This window comes from Dicentrarchus labrax, unplaced genomic scaffold (genome assembly GCF_905237075.1).
Source record: "Dicentrarchus labrax unplaced genomic scaffold, dlabrax2021, whole genome shotgun sequence".
Lineage (NCBI taxonomy): Eukaryota > Metazoa > Chordata > Actinopteri > Moronidae > Dicentrarchus > Dicentrarchus labrax.
In genome coordinates this window covers 27,941,807-27,958,403 of record NW_026136707.1, presented here as the reverse complement: position 1 = coordinate 27,958,403, position 16,597 = coordinate 27,941,807, and the positions used below count along the sequence as shown (strand labels likewise).

At 39.1% G+C, this 16,597-nt stretch overlaps 1 protein-coding gene across 1 annotated transcript in view; it reads right to left on the bottom strand.

Moving 5' to 3' along the window:
* The window catches only part of adcy3a (adenylate cyclase 3a), a 48,357-nt gene that overhangs the window by 7,179 nt on the left and 24,581 nt on the right, over nt 1–16,597 (bottom strand). Inside the window, exons 13-20 of the mRNA XM_051407260.1 lie at nt 13,700–13,816; nt 13,178–13,467; nt 11,839–11,920; nt 8,455–8,613; nt 8,041–8,187; nt 7,673–7,786; nt 2,177–2,303; nt 733–857 (exon numbers count right to left, since the gene is read on the bottom strand). Of these exons, the coding sequence (XP_051263220.1) occupies nt 733–857; nt 2,177–2,303; nt 7,673–7,786; nt 8,041–8,187; nt 8,455–8,613; nt 11,839–11,920; nt 13,178–13,467; nt 13,700–13,816 (1,161 nt within the window). The remainder of the gene's footprint in view (nt 1–732; nt 858–2,176; nt 2,304–7,672; nt 7,787–8,040; nt 8,188–8,454; nt 8,614–11,838; nt 11,921–13,177; nt 13,468–13,699; nt 13,817–16,597) is intronic.

Here is a 16,597-nt window from a genome sequence, read left to right as displayed (position 1 = left end):
AACATTTTCCAGGAGTTGACAGTACAGGACACTCACTCCTTTAAAGGAACTAGAAAGTGTTTGTTGTACGTACAGTTAACATCACTGTGCATGTATTTGTCAACTACTTTATGATGATTACTTGGCTTTATGCACGTAGACATGAGCATCTAGAGCATTTCTACTGGGCTTCTCTGAGAATTATGCTCGGCTCGGGAAAAAACAGACTTCAGGCCTGGTAACCCTGCTTTGAAGTGTCACACCGCACAGCTTATCCTACCAACAGTCCTTTTTCAAATAAAATACACACCTAGGTTGTAGGCAATCTGAGTGAGGGTCTGAAATGCAATTGAAATTTCCAGGACAACATAGATTATTTCCAGTATATTTTGTCATTTTCATCCAATTCCAGGTGTTTTCATGACTGAAAAACTAGTCTCTAAATATGCAGGTTTTCTGGGATTTGTGTTTGCAAAAGAAATGTACTAAATCATCACTAAAGAGAACACTGGGTTCCTATCCAATAAAGGCAAAGCCCCCCAAACATATTTACTCAAGTTGTCTTCTATCCCATTTTGTTTGAAGTTCTGAAATAATCCAGGGGGACAAATATGCAAGAATAGAAGAAAACAGGAAGAGGGCCACTGTTTGCCATTTAAATGCTAAATTGGATTTTTTTTGGCCATTGGCACTCTCAACAATCACTGTGACAGTTGTGTAAACAGAGACCAACAGCAAAGCCCAGTGCTCTACCTGGATGTTACCCATGACCCCCGTGGACTCCATGCGACTGGCCACATTCACAGTGTTGCCCCAGATGTCGTAGTGGGGTTTTCTGGCACCGATCACTCCTGCTAGCACTCCGCCCTTATTCAGACCTGGAGGACAGTGTGGACACATGTGACATGGAATTTTATGTTATGAGAGATTATTGACTGTTAACTTTATACTTGTAAGAACCTGGCTCATCATTTACTCACCTAAATCCTGATTCTAAATGAGCTTCTTCAACTTTATTCCTTATGCTAGCTAACCATAACATTAAACTACCTGCATCTTGTTCTTATAGTTTTCATCATTTTAACAGTTGAATATCACAGTGGGGATGTGGGGAGGCAGTTACACCAGTGGCCACAGCTCTATTCTAAAATCTAGTGGAACCAGCTACTCAGTCAGACCGCCAGACAGCTTGAATGAGCTATCACTGATTTAGCATGCTTTAGCATATTTATTGTGCATCACACATGCTGTTGGATTTTAGATTTTTGAATATATTTTCCTACTCTTCCAGATGAAGAAAATCAGCTCTTTAGAAACTCAATGTTTAAGCAAGTTTCAAGGGAGGCTCAGTGAATGGAAGTGAAACAATATTGCATTAGTTACTACATTAGATATCAAAGGGAGATCACATAAAATAGACTTGGTTAAAGGAATAGTTCAGACATACAGTAAACATAGTAAAGTAAACATAGGGAATTTTACTTTTTCCCACTTTACCAGAGCCAAAAAACAATAAATGCCTTAGGATAGAGCTTTTTCATGTATCTGGTACAGTGTGAATTTATGTCAAACAGCAATATTATGTTATCTTGTCTGAATTGTTAGTGTCTGTGGCAGGAGTCTCAAACTCAAATTGGCTTGGGGCCACTGCTGGTAGGTTCAAGTAGTACAAGAAATCTCAATATTCTGAAAATATTATATATGACATCATTACTTAACAAAGAAAAATGCAAACTGTAGTTTCTATATATTTTATATCATTGTTGTTTGTGTTTGTTGTTTGGAGCCAAACAGCAAATAAAGGCCTGAAACCTGCCATTTTAAAATTGTAATCCTGCTAAATATTTAATTTTTTTTTTAACTCAGTTATATGTAGTCTCATACCCCAAGATTTAGGATACTAAATCATGCAATAGCTTTTCCCACCTGGCAAAAAGCTGTTCTTCTATACATTTTACAAAAGACACTTAAAAGACCATTTAATTTCTAAATATTATTGCTATTACTATTATTGTATTAGATATTTTGTTGTATAATTAATTTTACTTTTAATCTAGTAATATTATTTTCTGTTTGTTATTTCTGTTTCGTAAACTGTGAAATCAAAACTTGCAAAAACCAGCCATAATTTAAAAGTCCAAAAATCTAAATTCTGTTCTAAACTCAGCAGAGAGATGGGTGCAGGAGTAGCACGTACCGATGCGTAGCATGAAGTTGTTGAATGACTGGTAGTTGATGTTCATGAGTGTGACCTTCATGGCGAGAGCAAAGTCTGCCAGGTCTGCCAGGTGCTGCCAGCGCTCTCTGTCAGACTGCTCCTCCTTCTGTCAGACAACAACCAAACACCAACATCATCATGCCTCACAAAAACAAACAGCATTTTAGCAAAACTCAAGAGATCACTTGAGAGCTCCAAGAAAGCCGATGTCCAGATTATATAGATAGATCATCACACTCTTTTTCAAATCAGCAAAGCAGAGCAGAATCATTTTCTGATTGGTTCATTACATTCATGTTAGTTCAGTCAGTCAGAGACACATAGTGGCTACGTTTACATGCACACTAATGTTCCACTATAATTCTGAATATGAATAGAAGAATATGCACTGGATAATGGACATGTAAACAGCATTTTGATATACCTAATTAGTACTTATTGTGAATGGAGCATTTTCTGATTAAGACATGAGGGATGTGCCGATATTATTCGGCTTTTAGGAGTACATTTTGACATATATACAGTGCATTCGGAATATGCGTCTCTCAAGACTCAAGAAGGCCCATCTGTCTCCTCAGATTCTGGTAATGGTAAGTGTACTTGTATAGCGCCTTTCTAGTCATCCGACCACTCAAAGCGCTTTTACACTACGTGCCACATTCACCCTCTCACCCCTTCACTCAATGATGGCAAAGTCCATCGAACAGAAACTAACTCATTCATACACATTCACACAATCGGGCATCGGGAGCAATTTGGGGTTCAGTATCAGTATCTTGCTCAAGGATACTTCGACATGTGCCGGGGATCGTTCCGATTAAGGAACGATCCACTCTGCCTCTGAGCCACAGCCTCCCCTGGTTCTGGTGAACTTCTACCGCTGCACCATCAAGAGCATTCTTACCAACTGCATCACAGTCTGGTATGGAATCTGCTCGGCCTCGGACTGGAACATTCTGCAGAGAGTGGTGAAAACTGCCCAGCGAATCACCGGTTCACCTCTCCCCACCATTGAGGCTGTCTACAGCAAGCGATGTCTGCGTAAGGCGTGCAGCATTGCTAGGGACACCTCTCACCCAGGTCACAAACTGTTTGCCCTCCTCCCCTCTGGGAGGCATTGCAGGTCTCTCCGTTCCCGAACTAGTATGCTCAGGAACAGCTTTTTCCCATCAGCTGTCAGCCTGCTAAACTCTGGGTCGAGGAGACCCCCTTTCCCCGTAACTCCCACTGAACTGTGTTTTTTCATATCTACCCATAGTGTATTTATAACTACCTATAGTGTAATCATATCTAGCGGTCTGTATATAATGTCAATCTCATACTGTAATTATTAACTTAACTTAATTGCCGTATATATATTAGTGTATTCACCTCACTCAGTTCATTCTGTTAATACTGTTCATAATGTAAATATCCTGCCAGTATATTCATATATATATATATAATGTTATTATTACTTTTTTACATATTTTTGTACATATGCACATTACTCTGCACTTTACTGCTTTGCACTTCTGTTTGGGTGCTAACTGCATTTTGTTGCCTAGTACCTGTACTTACTGTACTGTGCAATGACAATAAAGTTGAAACTAATCTAATCTAATTTGGGGTTTGACTGTTTACAGCTCCGTGCGTTCTAAACACAGTTTGCAAGGCTGGAGTAGAGGTGCATGCACAAAGAAAAGCCCACGTCAATGTTCCCATTCTTTTAAAAATAATAATTTTCCAAGACCTTTCCAGGAGATTTTTTTCAAGAGTTTTCTTGACAATACAGGACAGCATTTGTTCACAAACTGTCATATAATTTATCAATAAGCCTACTTTTTACACATTTATCTCTTCTTTAATGATGCAGATTCATGTGTCTCAGATTTATTACAGGTAGATGGTCCGTGTTTATGGGAGACTCCGCATTAGCTTGCTTTTGTGCCGTGCTAGGTTGCTCTCACCTCAGTAGATTTCTTTCTTCTTTATATCTATATATATATATATATATATATATATATATATATATATATAGATATTTTTCTTTTTTTGGGGCTTCTTAAAAACTGAATACAATTTACTACAGTTTTCATTTAATAGTAAGATTTTGCCCACAGCCCACAAATAACAGTTCAAATTAAGCTTAATTTATTTTATTTTATAGATAATGGCATTACCTTGGCCTCTAGCACCACTGTCAGGAATCTTGGAGTTATCTTTGATCAGGATTTGTCTTTTAACTCCCACATAAAGCAGACCTCTAGGACTGCCTTCTTTCATTTACGTAATATTAGAAAAATTAGACACATACTATCACAGACAGATGCAGAAAAACTAATCCATGCATTTGTTACTTCAAGGCTGGATTACTGCAACTCTTTATTATCAGGTTGCCCCAATAAGTCCATTAAAACGCTCCAATTAATTCAGAACGCTGCAGCACGAGTACTGACAGGAACTAGAAAAAGAGATCACATCTCTCCTGTACTAGCTTCTCTGCATTGGCTCCCTGTAAAATGTAGAATAGAATTTAAAATCCTCCTCCTCACCTATAAAGCTCTTCATGGTCAGGCCCCTTCATATCTTAAAGAGCTCATAGTACCCTATTACCCCACTAGAACACTACGTTCTCTGAATGCAGGGCTACTTGTGGTTCCTATAGTCTCTAAAAGTAGAACAGGAGCCAGAGCCTTCAGTTACCAAGCTCCTCTCCTGTGGAACCAGCTTCCAGTTGTGGTTAGGGAGGCAGACACCATCTCTCTTTTTAGAGAACCGGCTCCTTTGGCTCTGCTCACTAAAAAGAGCCGGCTCTTTCGGCTCCCAAGTGGCTCCTCATATTTTTTTTTGCTTAAATTAATTTATTACCAAATTATGTGTAAAATGAATATCTTATATAAATACATGCATTATATCAAATGTTTAGTATTTATATGGATTTATTAATATACTCAACATGGAACAGAGTGCTACAAAAATAAATTATAAAACACAAGACCCATCTTAATTAGACAAAAAGCTGCTTGATATGAAATGTTTAACTTTGCACAGTCTACACTCTGCCTTTGAACTATCACATTAAAATGTGTCCAAACTTTATTATGTTTCCTGTCACTCATTTTCCTCACCCTTTCCAGTGTGTAGTCTCTGTCTATGTAGCGCCAAGGTCTCTCGCTCTCACGTCTCCCTCCCACCTGTTCACGTGTCTGTAACCCCTCCCTCCCCCTCCTGCTCAGTGTAGATACATAGATGCCGCCACACATCTTGACCAATCACGCAGCTTTAACAGGAACAAACTGGGAAAAAAATCCGGATCTGGCTCCCAATCAGGAGCCGGCTCCCGTCGTTCCCTTCAAAGAGCCGGCTCTTAGAGCCGGATCGTTTGCGACCGACCCATCACTACTGTCCAAGGTTTCTGCCTCTTAAAAGACAGTTTTTCCTTGCCTCCCTTGCTCATGGTGGGAACTGTTGGGTCTATTTGAAAAGTGATAAAAAAGTGATAACTTCTGTAATGAATTGGTGCTATACAAATAAAATTAAATTGAATTGAATTAATAGATATGAGAATTTTGTTCATGGCTCCGTTAAATAGAAAACTTGACACCAAAAAGATGATTGGAAGAACATTCCACTTCACATCTGGTACACTGGCTTTTAAGTAGGGGTGGGCGATATGGGCAAAAAATAATACCTCGTTATTTTTTGGGATTGGCGATAACGATAATCAGTCGATATCCTTTAAAATGTGATTGGAATTGTCTGAGTTAGGGCTAGTGAGAACTCAAAAACTCGTTTTCCGAGCGCCCAGCGGTGTTAAAGGTTGAACAGATTTCAACTTGAAGCAATCTGACCGTTGCACTAAAAAACGTCTCCGCTGACGGCGCTTAGCGCTCTGAGCACTGAAGCTCATAGGATTTGTATTCAAAATAGGCGCTGCTAGCACTAAAAACGTGTTTGGTGGACACAGACCCTTATCAGTCTTTTCGAAACCAAACCATTTCCATGCCAGAGAGGTAGACCCACGTCTCGGCACTAAATCATCTGAAGTACCGGTAGCTTCAGGGACTGGAGGTGTTTGCATTTTCCCTCTACCATCACCACGCGCTGCTAAACTGTTGCAAGGAGGATGCTAACAAGAGGTCATGTGATCACGTCATGTGTTCTTGCCAGGACGTCGCCCGTTTTACTATACAAAAGTATATATATATATAAATGTACGTGATTTGATATGATATGAAGAGAAGAAGAATACATGTTACAGTACACACTTTACTGTTGTACTGTGTCTACTTACTTACAGTTACTTTGCATACATAACGTTACTATGGTACAGTTATTACTACTACATTAACGTTACAACCTAACAGATTGCTAACAGGGTTAAAGACATTTCACTGCTCCAGCTGCTCTTGTCTGTTGTCTGATGCTTGTGGGTGGATGGCGGTGGCTCAATGTTTGACATCCTGTTGCTATATGATACGTCTGTTGGCATAAGGTTTTTTAAACCAACGTTACTTTCAAGCTGTCATTGGCGGCAGGCAGGGTGTACATATTCAGATGAAGACTTCATCACACGACGGAACAGATGTCACTTTGTGTATAGCTACAAACATGCAAACATTAGCAAACGTTAGCGGGTAACGTTAGCTAAGTTAGCTAACTAGTAACACTCACGTTAGCTTTGATTATGAAGATATTCCTGTTCTTCACCTCCCATACGACAGCGTTGTTAACCCATCCACTCTTGAAAAAAAGATAGCTATCCGTACTTTTGTAGGCTTTCATTTTTTGTGTGGTGTAAGGTGACGGATATATGTAAATAAAACGTTATATGTTTCTTGCCCGCCAGGTAACCATGGTAATCACGTGACTGCAAAGTATGAATTAAGTGGATGTGAGGAATTTCCGCGTGCGTTTCAATATTTTTGGCGAAGTAATTTAAATACTCGATAATGGAAATTTGCACATCGTCAAAACAACAATGACGATATTATCGCAAACGATATATATCGCCCACCCCTACTTTTAAGTGTCACACTGCGCAGCTTATCCTACCAACAGTCGAGTTGTGCGGGTTTACGAATTTCAGTAAGGGCTAAAATACAATAAAAAATTAAGAAACATCGATTATTTCCAGGACATTTGGTCATATTAATTAATTTTCAGGTGTTTGCCTGGAAAGCTAAAAACTAAATTACCCTGCCACTGCTGAAAAACTCAAATCCTCTTTTGATGTAAAATGGCTCCAGCAGCTCCACCCTTACAACATGACAACATGCAGTCTGAAAAGGAGGAAAATTCCTCTGTAGGACGTATAGTACGTCATTAACAGTAAGGTTAATCAGAGGGTGCACAGCTGCATAAATGAATATTCATTTTCATATGCCATGTGAACAGCTTAGCAGGAATATTGTCTTTTTCAGACAAAAAAACAGATATTTTGTGCATGAAAACATAGTCACTGAGGCCTGGAGAAGTCATGTGACCACTGACCTTCATGCAGCTGTAGCCGTTGCTGATATCCGGCGTGACACCTGACGCTGCCATGTAGGTGCTGCCGATGGTCTTGATTTTTGTGATGCAGCGGAACTGAGGCTCATCCAGCAGCTGGCATGGACACAGGCCAAAGGTTACATTTACACACACTGTGGGACTCACTCATTCAAAAACACGTACTGTACTTTAGGTCAGGAATAAATCCTTAATGGTCAGCAGATGTTTGACAGGCAGAAAAGTGAATCGGAGTTTAATCACATACACACACACACACCCTAGCAATTGTAAAAACATATCAGGCTGGGTCTTATTACAGTCTCATGCTGTGTGCTATAAACAGGAACAGAATGAAGAGAGCTGCTTACACTGTCAAAGTCTGAGATGATCTCATTAAGGAAGCGTAAGCACTCGATGCCTCCATTATTGATGCTCTCCTCTGTATAGAAGTCAGAGAAGTTGGGGATTGAGGCAAACATGACTCCAATCTCATCGTAGGACTGGCTGTACAGCTCCTGGAACAGGTCAGAGAGAAAGACATTGGAAGGTTTGTGGAACCAGATCTGAACATTTATGAAATCCTCCTTGAATGTCCCAAGAAATACTACAATATGGTTTTAGATGCAACTGAGACAAGAATACTGCAGATAAACATGCTGGGTTTCCTGATAATTCACAAGAAAGAAAAGTAACAGGAAACTGAGGAGCAAGATGAAGTTACGACAAGTAATGACTTTTGAAAAGAATGACATGGCCTGGTGTCTGTGGATGTATGATCTTACCTCATCCCTTTTCTTGGAGCCCAGGAAGTGTCGAGCTACGTGTTCAGGCAGCATGTTGGTCACCAGCGCTTCGTTCCAGCGCCTCATCTCATACACTTTCTCCTTCTGCTCATGGACCTCAATCTTCCACAGGAACAGGGTGCGGGCGAGCTTCTCCACCTTCGGGTGACAGCAGGGACTGACATTAGCATTTGACCATTGTGTGGATTTTAAAGCAGATACAACTGAAATAATTGGTAATCCATAGACTGAGATGACAATGTTAATGCAAAAAAGTGGTTTGCGCATTATTTTTATGAATTAATCTTGATTTGCAGATGCCAAAGAAAATGACAACTGTAGTCCATACTGGCAAAAGAAGTACAAAGGAAAATCAGTATTGGTTATTTTTACCAAAATCACATTTAAAGCTGCAGTTTTTTTGTCATATTTGCTGAAATGTTCACTGTGTTCTGACAGTGAGTGTTAACACATAAGACAGATAATCTGTCTAAAAATCAGGTTCCTCTGGTTCATTCTAATACTCCTAATGGCATTTGCAAGAATCCACCGGGCCTGGACTAAAACAACCAATCAGAGCTGAAAAAGATAGAAAGACACTTTTGGTTGGAAGCTTGAAGATAGTTAATTGTTGAGTCTCATTGTCAGTGTCCTAAAGTGTATTTGATGCCCTGGAAATGAGACTCAACAATCACTGAATGCCATTAGGAGCACTAGGAGGACCCAGAGCAACCTCATTTTTTCACAGATTATCTGTCTCATGTGCTACTATCAGGATATAGTGAAAGTTTCAGCAAATATGACAAAAATTGTTGTTTGTAAAGGATGGGGAGTTAACAGACGTCCAATCTATGTCAGCTGTATCTCCCTCTACTTAGGAAATATCTAAGGATCTGGATACCAGAGAAACATTATAATGGAGAGAGAGCCTCTCACCCTGAACCAATGGATAGATACTGTAAGCAGCATATACGGCAAGGACCTTCAGTTTAAGATTAAAGAAAAAAAAGGAAGAAGAGTGTTGGTCTAAATGGGACACATACCCGTCTACCAAAAGGTATGACAACGGCAACTACAATAAATGCAACTGCGAAACAGAAAAACAAATGTGACTGAAAATAAATCATTCTGTATTAACTCCTGTGTATACCATTTAATGTAACTGAGTGTCCTCATGTTTACTGTATTATAAAACAGAAAAAAAGTTTAAAAAAAAGAAATTTAGACATTTATGACATTTCAATGCATAAAATTCAAACATTTGGGGGATTTTAGACTATTTAAGACCCTATGGACAGTACATCACATGTATACCTACAAAGGGTTGCACAGTATACCAATACCAGAGTATACAATTGTATGAAAATTGACAGTTATCATACCATGTACATTTTCTCATCTACAGTATTGATTTCTAATGTATAAAATCAAAGTTTCATGTCTGTAATGATATGAATACTTTGTGAAAATTGTAATAAATAGTTTGTTCAACTAAAAAATCCTTCTGAGTTATTCTAATTAATAATTATAATAAGAGAGATATTATGGTACAGTGAAAATCTCACACCACCAAAACCCTACATACACATGTGGCCAAAATTGTTGGTACTTCCGTTAAACAAAGAAAAACCCACAATGGTCACTGAAATAACTTAACTAAGTAATAATAAATAAAAAATGACTGAAAATGAACTAATGAAAATCAAACATCCTTTTGAATTGTGGTACAACAGAATCATTTAAAAAACAAACTAATGAAACTGGCCTGGACAAAAATTATGGTACCCTGAACTTAATATTTTGTTGCACAACCTTTTGAGGCAATCACTGCAATCAAGCGATTTCTGTAACTCTCAATGAGACTTATAACAGGTATTTTGGCCCACTCCTCGTGAGCAAACTGCTCCAGCTGTCTCAGGTTTGAAGGGTGCCTTCTCCAGACTGCATGTTTCAGCTCATTCCACAGATGTTCAAGAGGATTTAGATCAGGGATAATAGAAGGCCACTTCAGAATAGTCCAATGTTTTGCTCTTAGCCATTTTTGGGTAATTTTAGCTGTGTGTTTTGGGTCATTATCGTGTTGGACGACCCATGAGACCAAGCTTTCTGACACTGGGCAGCACATTTTACTCCAGAATGCCTTGATAGTTTTGAGATTTTATTGTACCCTGCACAGATTCAAGACACCCTGTGCTAGATCCAGCAAAGCAACCCTAGAACATAACCAAGCCTCCTCCATGTTTCACAGTGGGTAGTGTTCTTTTCTTTGTATGCTTCATTTTTGTGTATGTGAACATAGAGCTGATGTCACTTGACTGCCAAAAAGCTCCAGTTTTGTCTCATATGTCAAAAGAATATTCTCTCAGAAGCTTTGTGGCTTGTCAATATGCATTTTGGCAAATTTCCAGTCTCGCTTTTTTATAATTTGCTTTCAACAGTGGTGTCCTCGTCGTCGTCTTCTATTAAGTCCACTTTGGCTCAAACAGCTGTTGGTGGCTGATGGTGTGATCTGACACTGTTGTACTTTGACCTTGTAGTTCACATCTAATCTCTTTGGAAGTTGTTCTGGGCTCTTTGGTTACCATTTGTATTATCTCTTTAATTTGTCATCAATTTTCCTTGGATCTTAAACTTCTGAATAATATGTGCAACTGTATTCACAGGAACATCAAGCTGCTTGGAGATGGTCTTATAGCCTTTACCTTTAACATGCTTATCTATAATTTTCTTTCTAATCTCCTGAGACAACTCTCTCCTCTGTGGTCCATGTTCAGTGTGATACACACCATGATACCAATCCACACAGTGAGTACGTTTCACCCTTTAAATAGGCTCATTGACTGATTACAAGGTTGAAGATACCTGTGATGCTAATGAAAGGACACATCTTAGTTTATCATGTCCCTATGGTCAAATTATTTTCAATCTTTTCTAGGGGTACCATCACTTTTGGTCAGTTTCATTATTATAATTTTTTTTTTTTAATGATTCTGTTGAACCACAATACAAAAGCAATGTCTGATCTTCATTAGCCAATTTTCAGTATTTTTTTATTTATTATTACTTTTCAAGTCAGTTTCAAGTTATTTCAGTGACAATTGTGGATTTTTTTCTTTTTTAACGGAAATGTGTGTCTATGTGTGTACAGATATAGAAAAAAACTATTCTAAAAATGTTCCTGTAACTTTAAAAATACATTTGTTAGTGTCTGACTGCATATAAAGCTTTTCTTTATCTCTGTCACAGTACAGAGCTGCTCTGGAGTACCTCTATGATTAATTAATAGTAATTGTATTGGGTCCTCTAACAGCATACAAAAAAGTAACAGTTTAACAGTGTGGTAATGGTTTTAATGTACAAAAAACGTAGCAGGCATCAACTTACATGTCGGGAGAAATAATAGAAGCTGACCATCATGATGAAGATCATAATTGTCATTGTGAACTTAGAGGGCACCAGGTATGACCTGCAAAGAAGAACATTGACGTATTAATAGTTTCTGCTGTGATACTACTGTTTGAACCTGCAGTTACTATATGTGAGGGTAGTGGTTCCCAAACTTTTTCCATACAGAAGCCCTTTTCTATCATTGAGTAAAGTGACATATTTTATGGATATTTCATATTAACAAATAAATAACAATAACAGTAGAGAACAATTGATAAACTGTACAATGAACCCAAACATTGAACACAACAACTTGTACACTTTTGTTAGTGTAAAATGAGCCATTTGGATACATTTTGAGCAGATTATTTCCTGTGAGTATTTGATCAGAGATTGGTTTTCCTGATATTTTTAGGAACCTTTTTGATTTTTTAACAATCATACATATTTAATAGGCTTCTTTTTTGAGAAGTTCTGTTTTTCTCCTCACTGTTCTATTAGCTCTTTGGTTGTTTTACCTTTTCTACTGCAGGACAACGCTGTTTATCAGACTCTGTGAATACAGTTTGTGTTCAGGTCTGAATTTTGACTTTAGCATATACCAATATATTGGGTGAATGCTGGTCAGCCGATATTCGCCTTGTTGACTGACATGGACAAATAGATGGCACTCACCAATATCAGAGGCTGATGTTTATCTGTTGTGTCACTACAATTTTTTTCTGGTGAAAGGTTGTGTTGGTTATTTCCAACTCAGATATAGGAGAAACAATCAAACAAATTGCATGCAAACACCAATGTGTTCCATGTAGCAGCAATGACAGTGAGCACCTGTTCAGCTGTGTCTCACATCTTGGATAAGCAGAGAAATAGACAGCCATGTCTTTTTCATAAAATTGAATGAAATGCTAAGATATAGGCCTACTGTGAATATATTATTTAAAGTTTTCTTAGACCTGTTAAAGCTGCAATACATAACTTGACAAAAAGTCTCATTCCAAGGGCCTCAAATATCAATGCTTTAGGTTGGTGACTTGAAAATAGTTGATTGATCAGTTCCAAAGAGTCCAGAACCAGATTTTTTCACAGATTATCTGTCTCATGTACAACTGTCAAGATATAGTGAAAGTTTCAGCAAATATGACAAAAAGTTGTTTTTATAAAAGTTATCTACTGAAGCCTTGTTGAGCCCTAGTGGGTATCTGGACCCCCTGGTTTGGAACCAGTGTGATAAGGTACACACATCCAGGTTTAATCATTCAGTTCATTGTTGTCCTATAGCTAGCCAGTGCTACAGTACCGACACAGAGGACCCTGGCTTCGGTTTTTGCCTCACCTGTAGTCCTGGAAGCGGGCCATGTCGTAGCGGTCGAAGATGTCCCTCCAGCTGTAGATGTTGACGATGCCGGTGGCCAATGTGATGAGCAGCATCAACGTGAGCTTGACCATGTGACTGACCTGAACCAGCATGGTGGTGGCCATCAGTGCCAGCACGGCGATGTAGCTGTAATATTTGGGGTTGTCCATGCAACCATCAAGGCCAGACCAGGAGGAGGAGGAGGAGGAGGAGGAGGAGGGAGCCACTGTGGGGCTGCCTGAGTCTGGGACTTGAGGCAGACAACTCAGCTAGACAATGGAGAGACTATTGTTACTATTATTAATTAAATTAAATTAAATTAAATTAAATTACAAAACAGTGCTCTATGAGCAGAATTCTTTCCATCCAATTTCTGCCTCTGGTTTTTCTCTGGCATACAGGAAGCATACAGTTCACTGGCAACTGGGTGCACAAAATTCAGCCACAGAATCAATACAAATCCCCGCAGTGGATTGTAAGAAACAGCAAAGAACAGCTCACCATATCCATGATGTCGGCCATGGTGAGGATAAGGATAGCTGCCATGGCCCAGGTGTTACGAGCCCAGCGGGTGTGGTCGATCCAGGTGGAGAAAGACACCAGCTTCTTAGGAAAGACCTGACACAAATACCACTTATTACTTATTACTTAATACTTACACACATTATTTCTCTCAACCTGCTGCAGTTCAGTACAGCCTGAAAAGCAAATCATTTTATTCTAAAGCTGTATCCCAGTTCCACGCTATAATGGGATGGAGTTTGATAGCATTTTATTAGGGCCCGAACAATGGGGTTTGAGCATGAGTAGTAGAGCTCCAAATGTAGTAAGCTGAGTGAACCTTAACTTATTTCACCACAGCAGTCCACTAAAATCTGTTTCTAAATAAAGTTTAGGCGAGAAATACTGTTATTATACTATATATATATATATATACTATTGGTCATCGCAGGGTTGAAGAGGTTAGCATAACACCTGAAAGTGTGGGGGACAAAAAGTCTCATTGGTTCCCCCATGCCGGTGCCAGTGGCTCACACTGAAAAAGTACACTCAAAAATACACTAAAACTCAACAGCAATCATCTTAAAATCTCACTAACCTTTTAGTTTTCCCTTGATTAGTTTCCAAAAGTAAATTATATATTTAGTGATAATTCTTTCCTTATTGTGACAGAAAAAGCTGTTTTTTTTTGTTTGTTTTTTAATGGTAAATGGTAAATGGACCTGTACTTGTAAAGCGCCTTTCTAGTCTTCCAACCACTCAAAGCGCTTTTACACTACATGCCACATTCACGCTTTCACACACATTCACTCAGTGATGGCCAGAAACTATCATCATGATAGATGATAGATGAACAGAAACTAACTCATTCATACACATTCACACACCAATGCACAGCATCGGAAGCGATTTGTTGGTTTCAGTATCTTGCTCAAGTATACTTTGATATGCAGGAGGAGCCAGTGATCGAACCAGCAACCTTCCAATTAGTGGACGACCCGCTGTACCTCTGAGCCACAGCTGCCGGAAATCTGTTACACTTTATTTCAATCTAAATCAGAGATGTTTTTGGAAACAGCACCATTAATGTCCACGCATTTGTGACTGCATCATCTGACACTGTGCTCATTAGTGGGGTGATGGGAAAAACAGAGTCAGGTGATGGTGGATATGTCAAACCTACAGGCCTTCTTTGCAGCATACATTTGGCTTGGCAGGAAAAACACAAGTGGAACTAATAACATGAATGATAACTCCATTCACTTTGAGTGTCTCAGTAGTCTTACACTATATCAGAGTAGTAGGCCTGCAACTCATAAATGGAATGCAGCCATTATTAATGTTATTAGATACCCATTTACTTTTCCTGCTATGACATGTGAATATGTGACTGAAACAGCTCTGTGGCTGCTAACAGTGTGCAGTGAGACATGTGCCTCTGTTAATGGACTGTGCTGTGTTAGTGGAAACAGTACTGTAGGCTTATTATTGCACTGTGATTTGATGTGGATGTGATATTGATAAGTACTGAAGAGCCCCGAGCATTATTTACAGCAACTCTGCATTTTCTCATTCTGAGTGATTGACTGGCTGACTGTGTGTGTGCTGCTGACTGACCCGAGTGCAGCCTGTGACAGCAGTCAATACTGGCCTCTCTGCTGGTTATCAATACATCTGACTTTCCATGACGAGGTGGAATCAAAAGTACTGCTCCATGCCAAACAAACACACACACACACACACACACTTGCTGTACACCACTATGCTATCCTCTATATAGCAATAAAACTGCACCGTTATTAAATGTTAACAGTAGACTCATTTGAGATGCACATGTTTAAAGGGTTAGTGATGTGAAACTCAAATAATTTCGTCTTAGTTGTGTTATTGTGTGACCTTTGTGTTTTAACACATTAGTTTGCATCAAAAATGTTAACTAATGTTAGCTGCTGCGGATTGAGACAGCGGTAGACCAGGGAGTCCCATGCTCTGCGAGGTAAAATTACTTTTTGTCAAAGGAGTCTGGTGGCTTTGGAGAATATAAGGCTACAGTTTCCTGTTGGACAAGGCTGTCTGATGGCAAGTTAGTTGTGAAAATACTCTAAATATAGCATACACTTAAACTAATATTTATTTTTTTAGGTGGCTAAAATACGTTCTGTTGGTGCCCCCACCCACAGCAGTACATTCTCCAAACTGGGGACATGCTGACCTCTGTCTGCTGTAGGTAATACACTGAATAAGTACCTCAAACAACCCCACTTCAAAAAACCCAAGCTATTTAACTATAATATGAGCACATAAATGAGATGAGGTTTTCCGGAAAAAGTTTGTGAGCACAGGTTTTAGTTTGCACAGGTGGTACTAAACCTGACAACCTCACTGTGATGACACTGATCTTATCTCACTCTTGAAAGGAAGGGAATGCATATTTCCCAAAACATTTAACTATTTCTCTGAGGATATTTCCTATAAACATAACTCAAGATTACTTTGGGCGACAAGAGATCATTAATTTCAATTCAATTCAATTCAATTTTATTTGTATAGCGCCAATTCATAACAGAAGTTATCTCAGGACACTTTTCAAATAGAGCAGGTCTAGACCGAACTCCTTATAACATTACGTACAGAGACCCAACAGTACCACCATGAGCAAGCACTTGGCGACAAGGGCAAGGAAAAACTGCCTGTTAAAAGGCAGAAACCTAGGACAGATCCTTCGGCTCTAGGTGTAACTGTCAGTAAGCGAGGTAGAGTTTCTCTGTTTGTGCATAAGAGAACGCAGTCTCTCTGTTAACAAACAACATGTTTCCTGGCCCTCAGAAGGGACCGCAGCAGAATGCATACACAGATTTTGGGCTTTGGTCAGATTGACCTGAAAGTTGCTGTATCTAG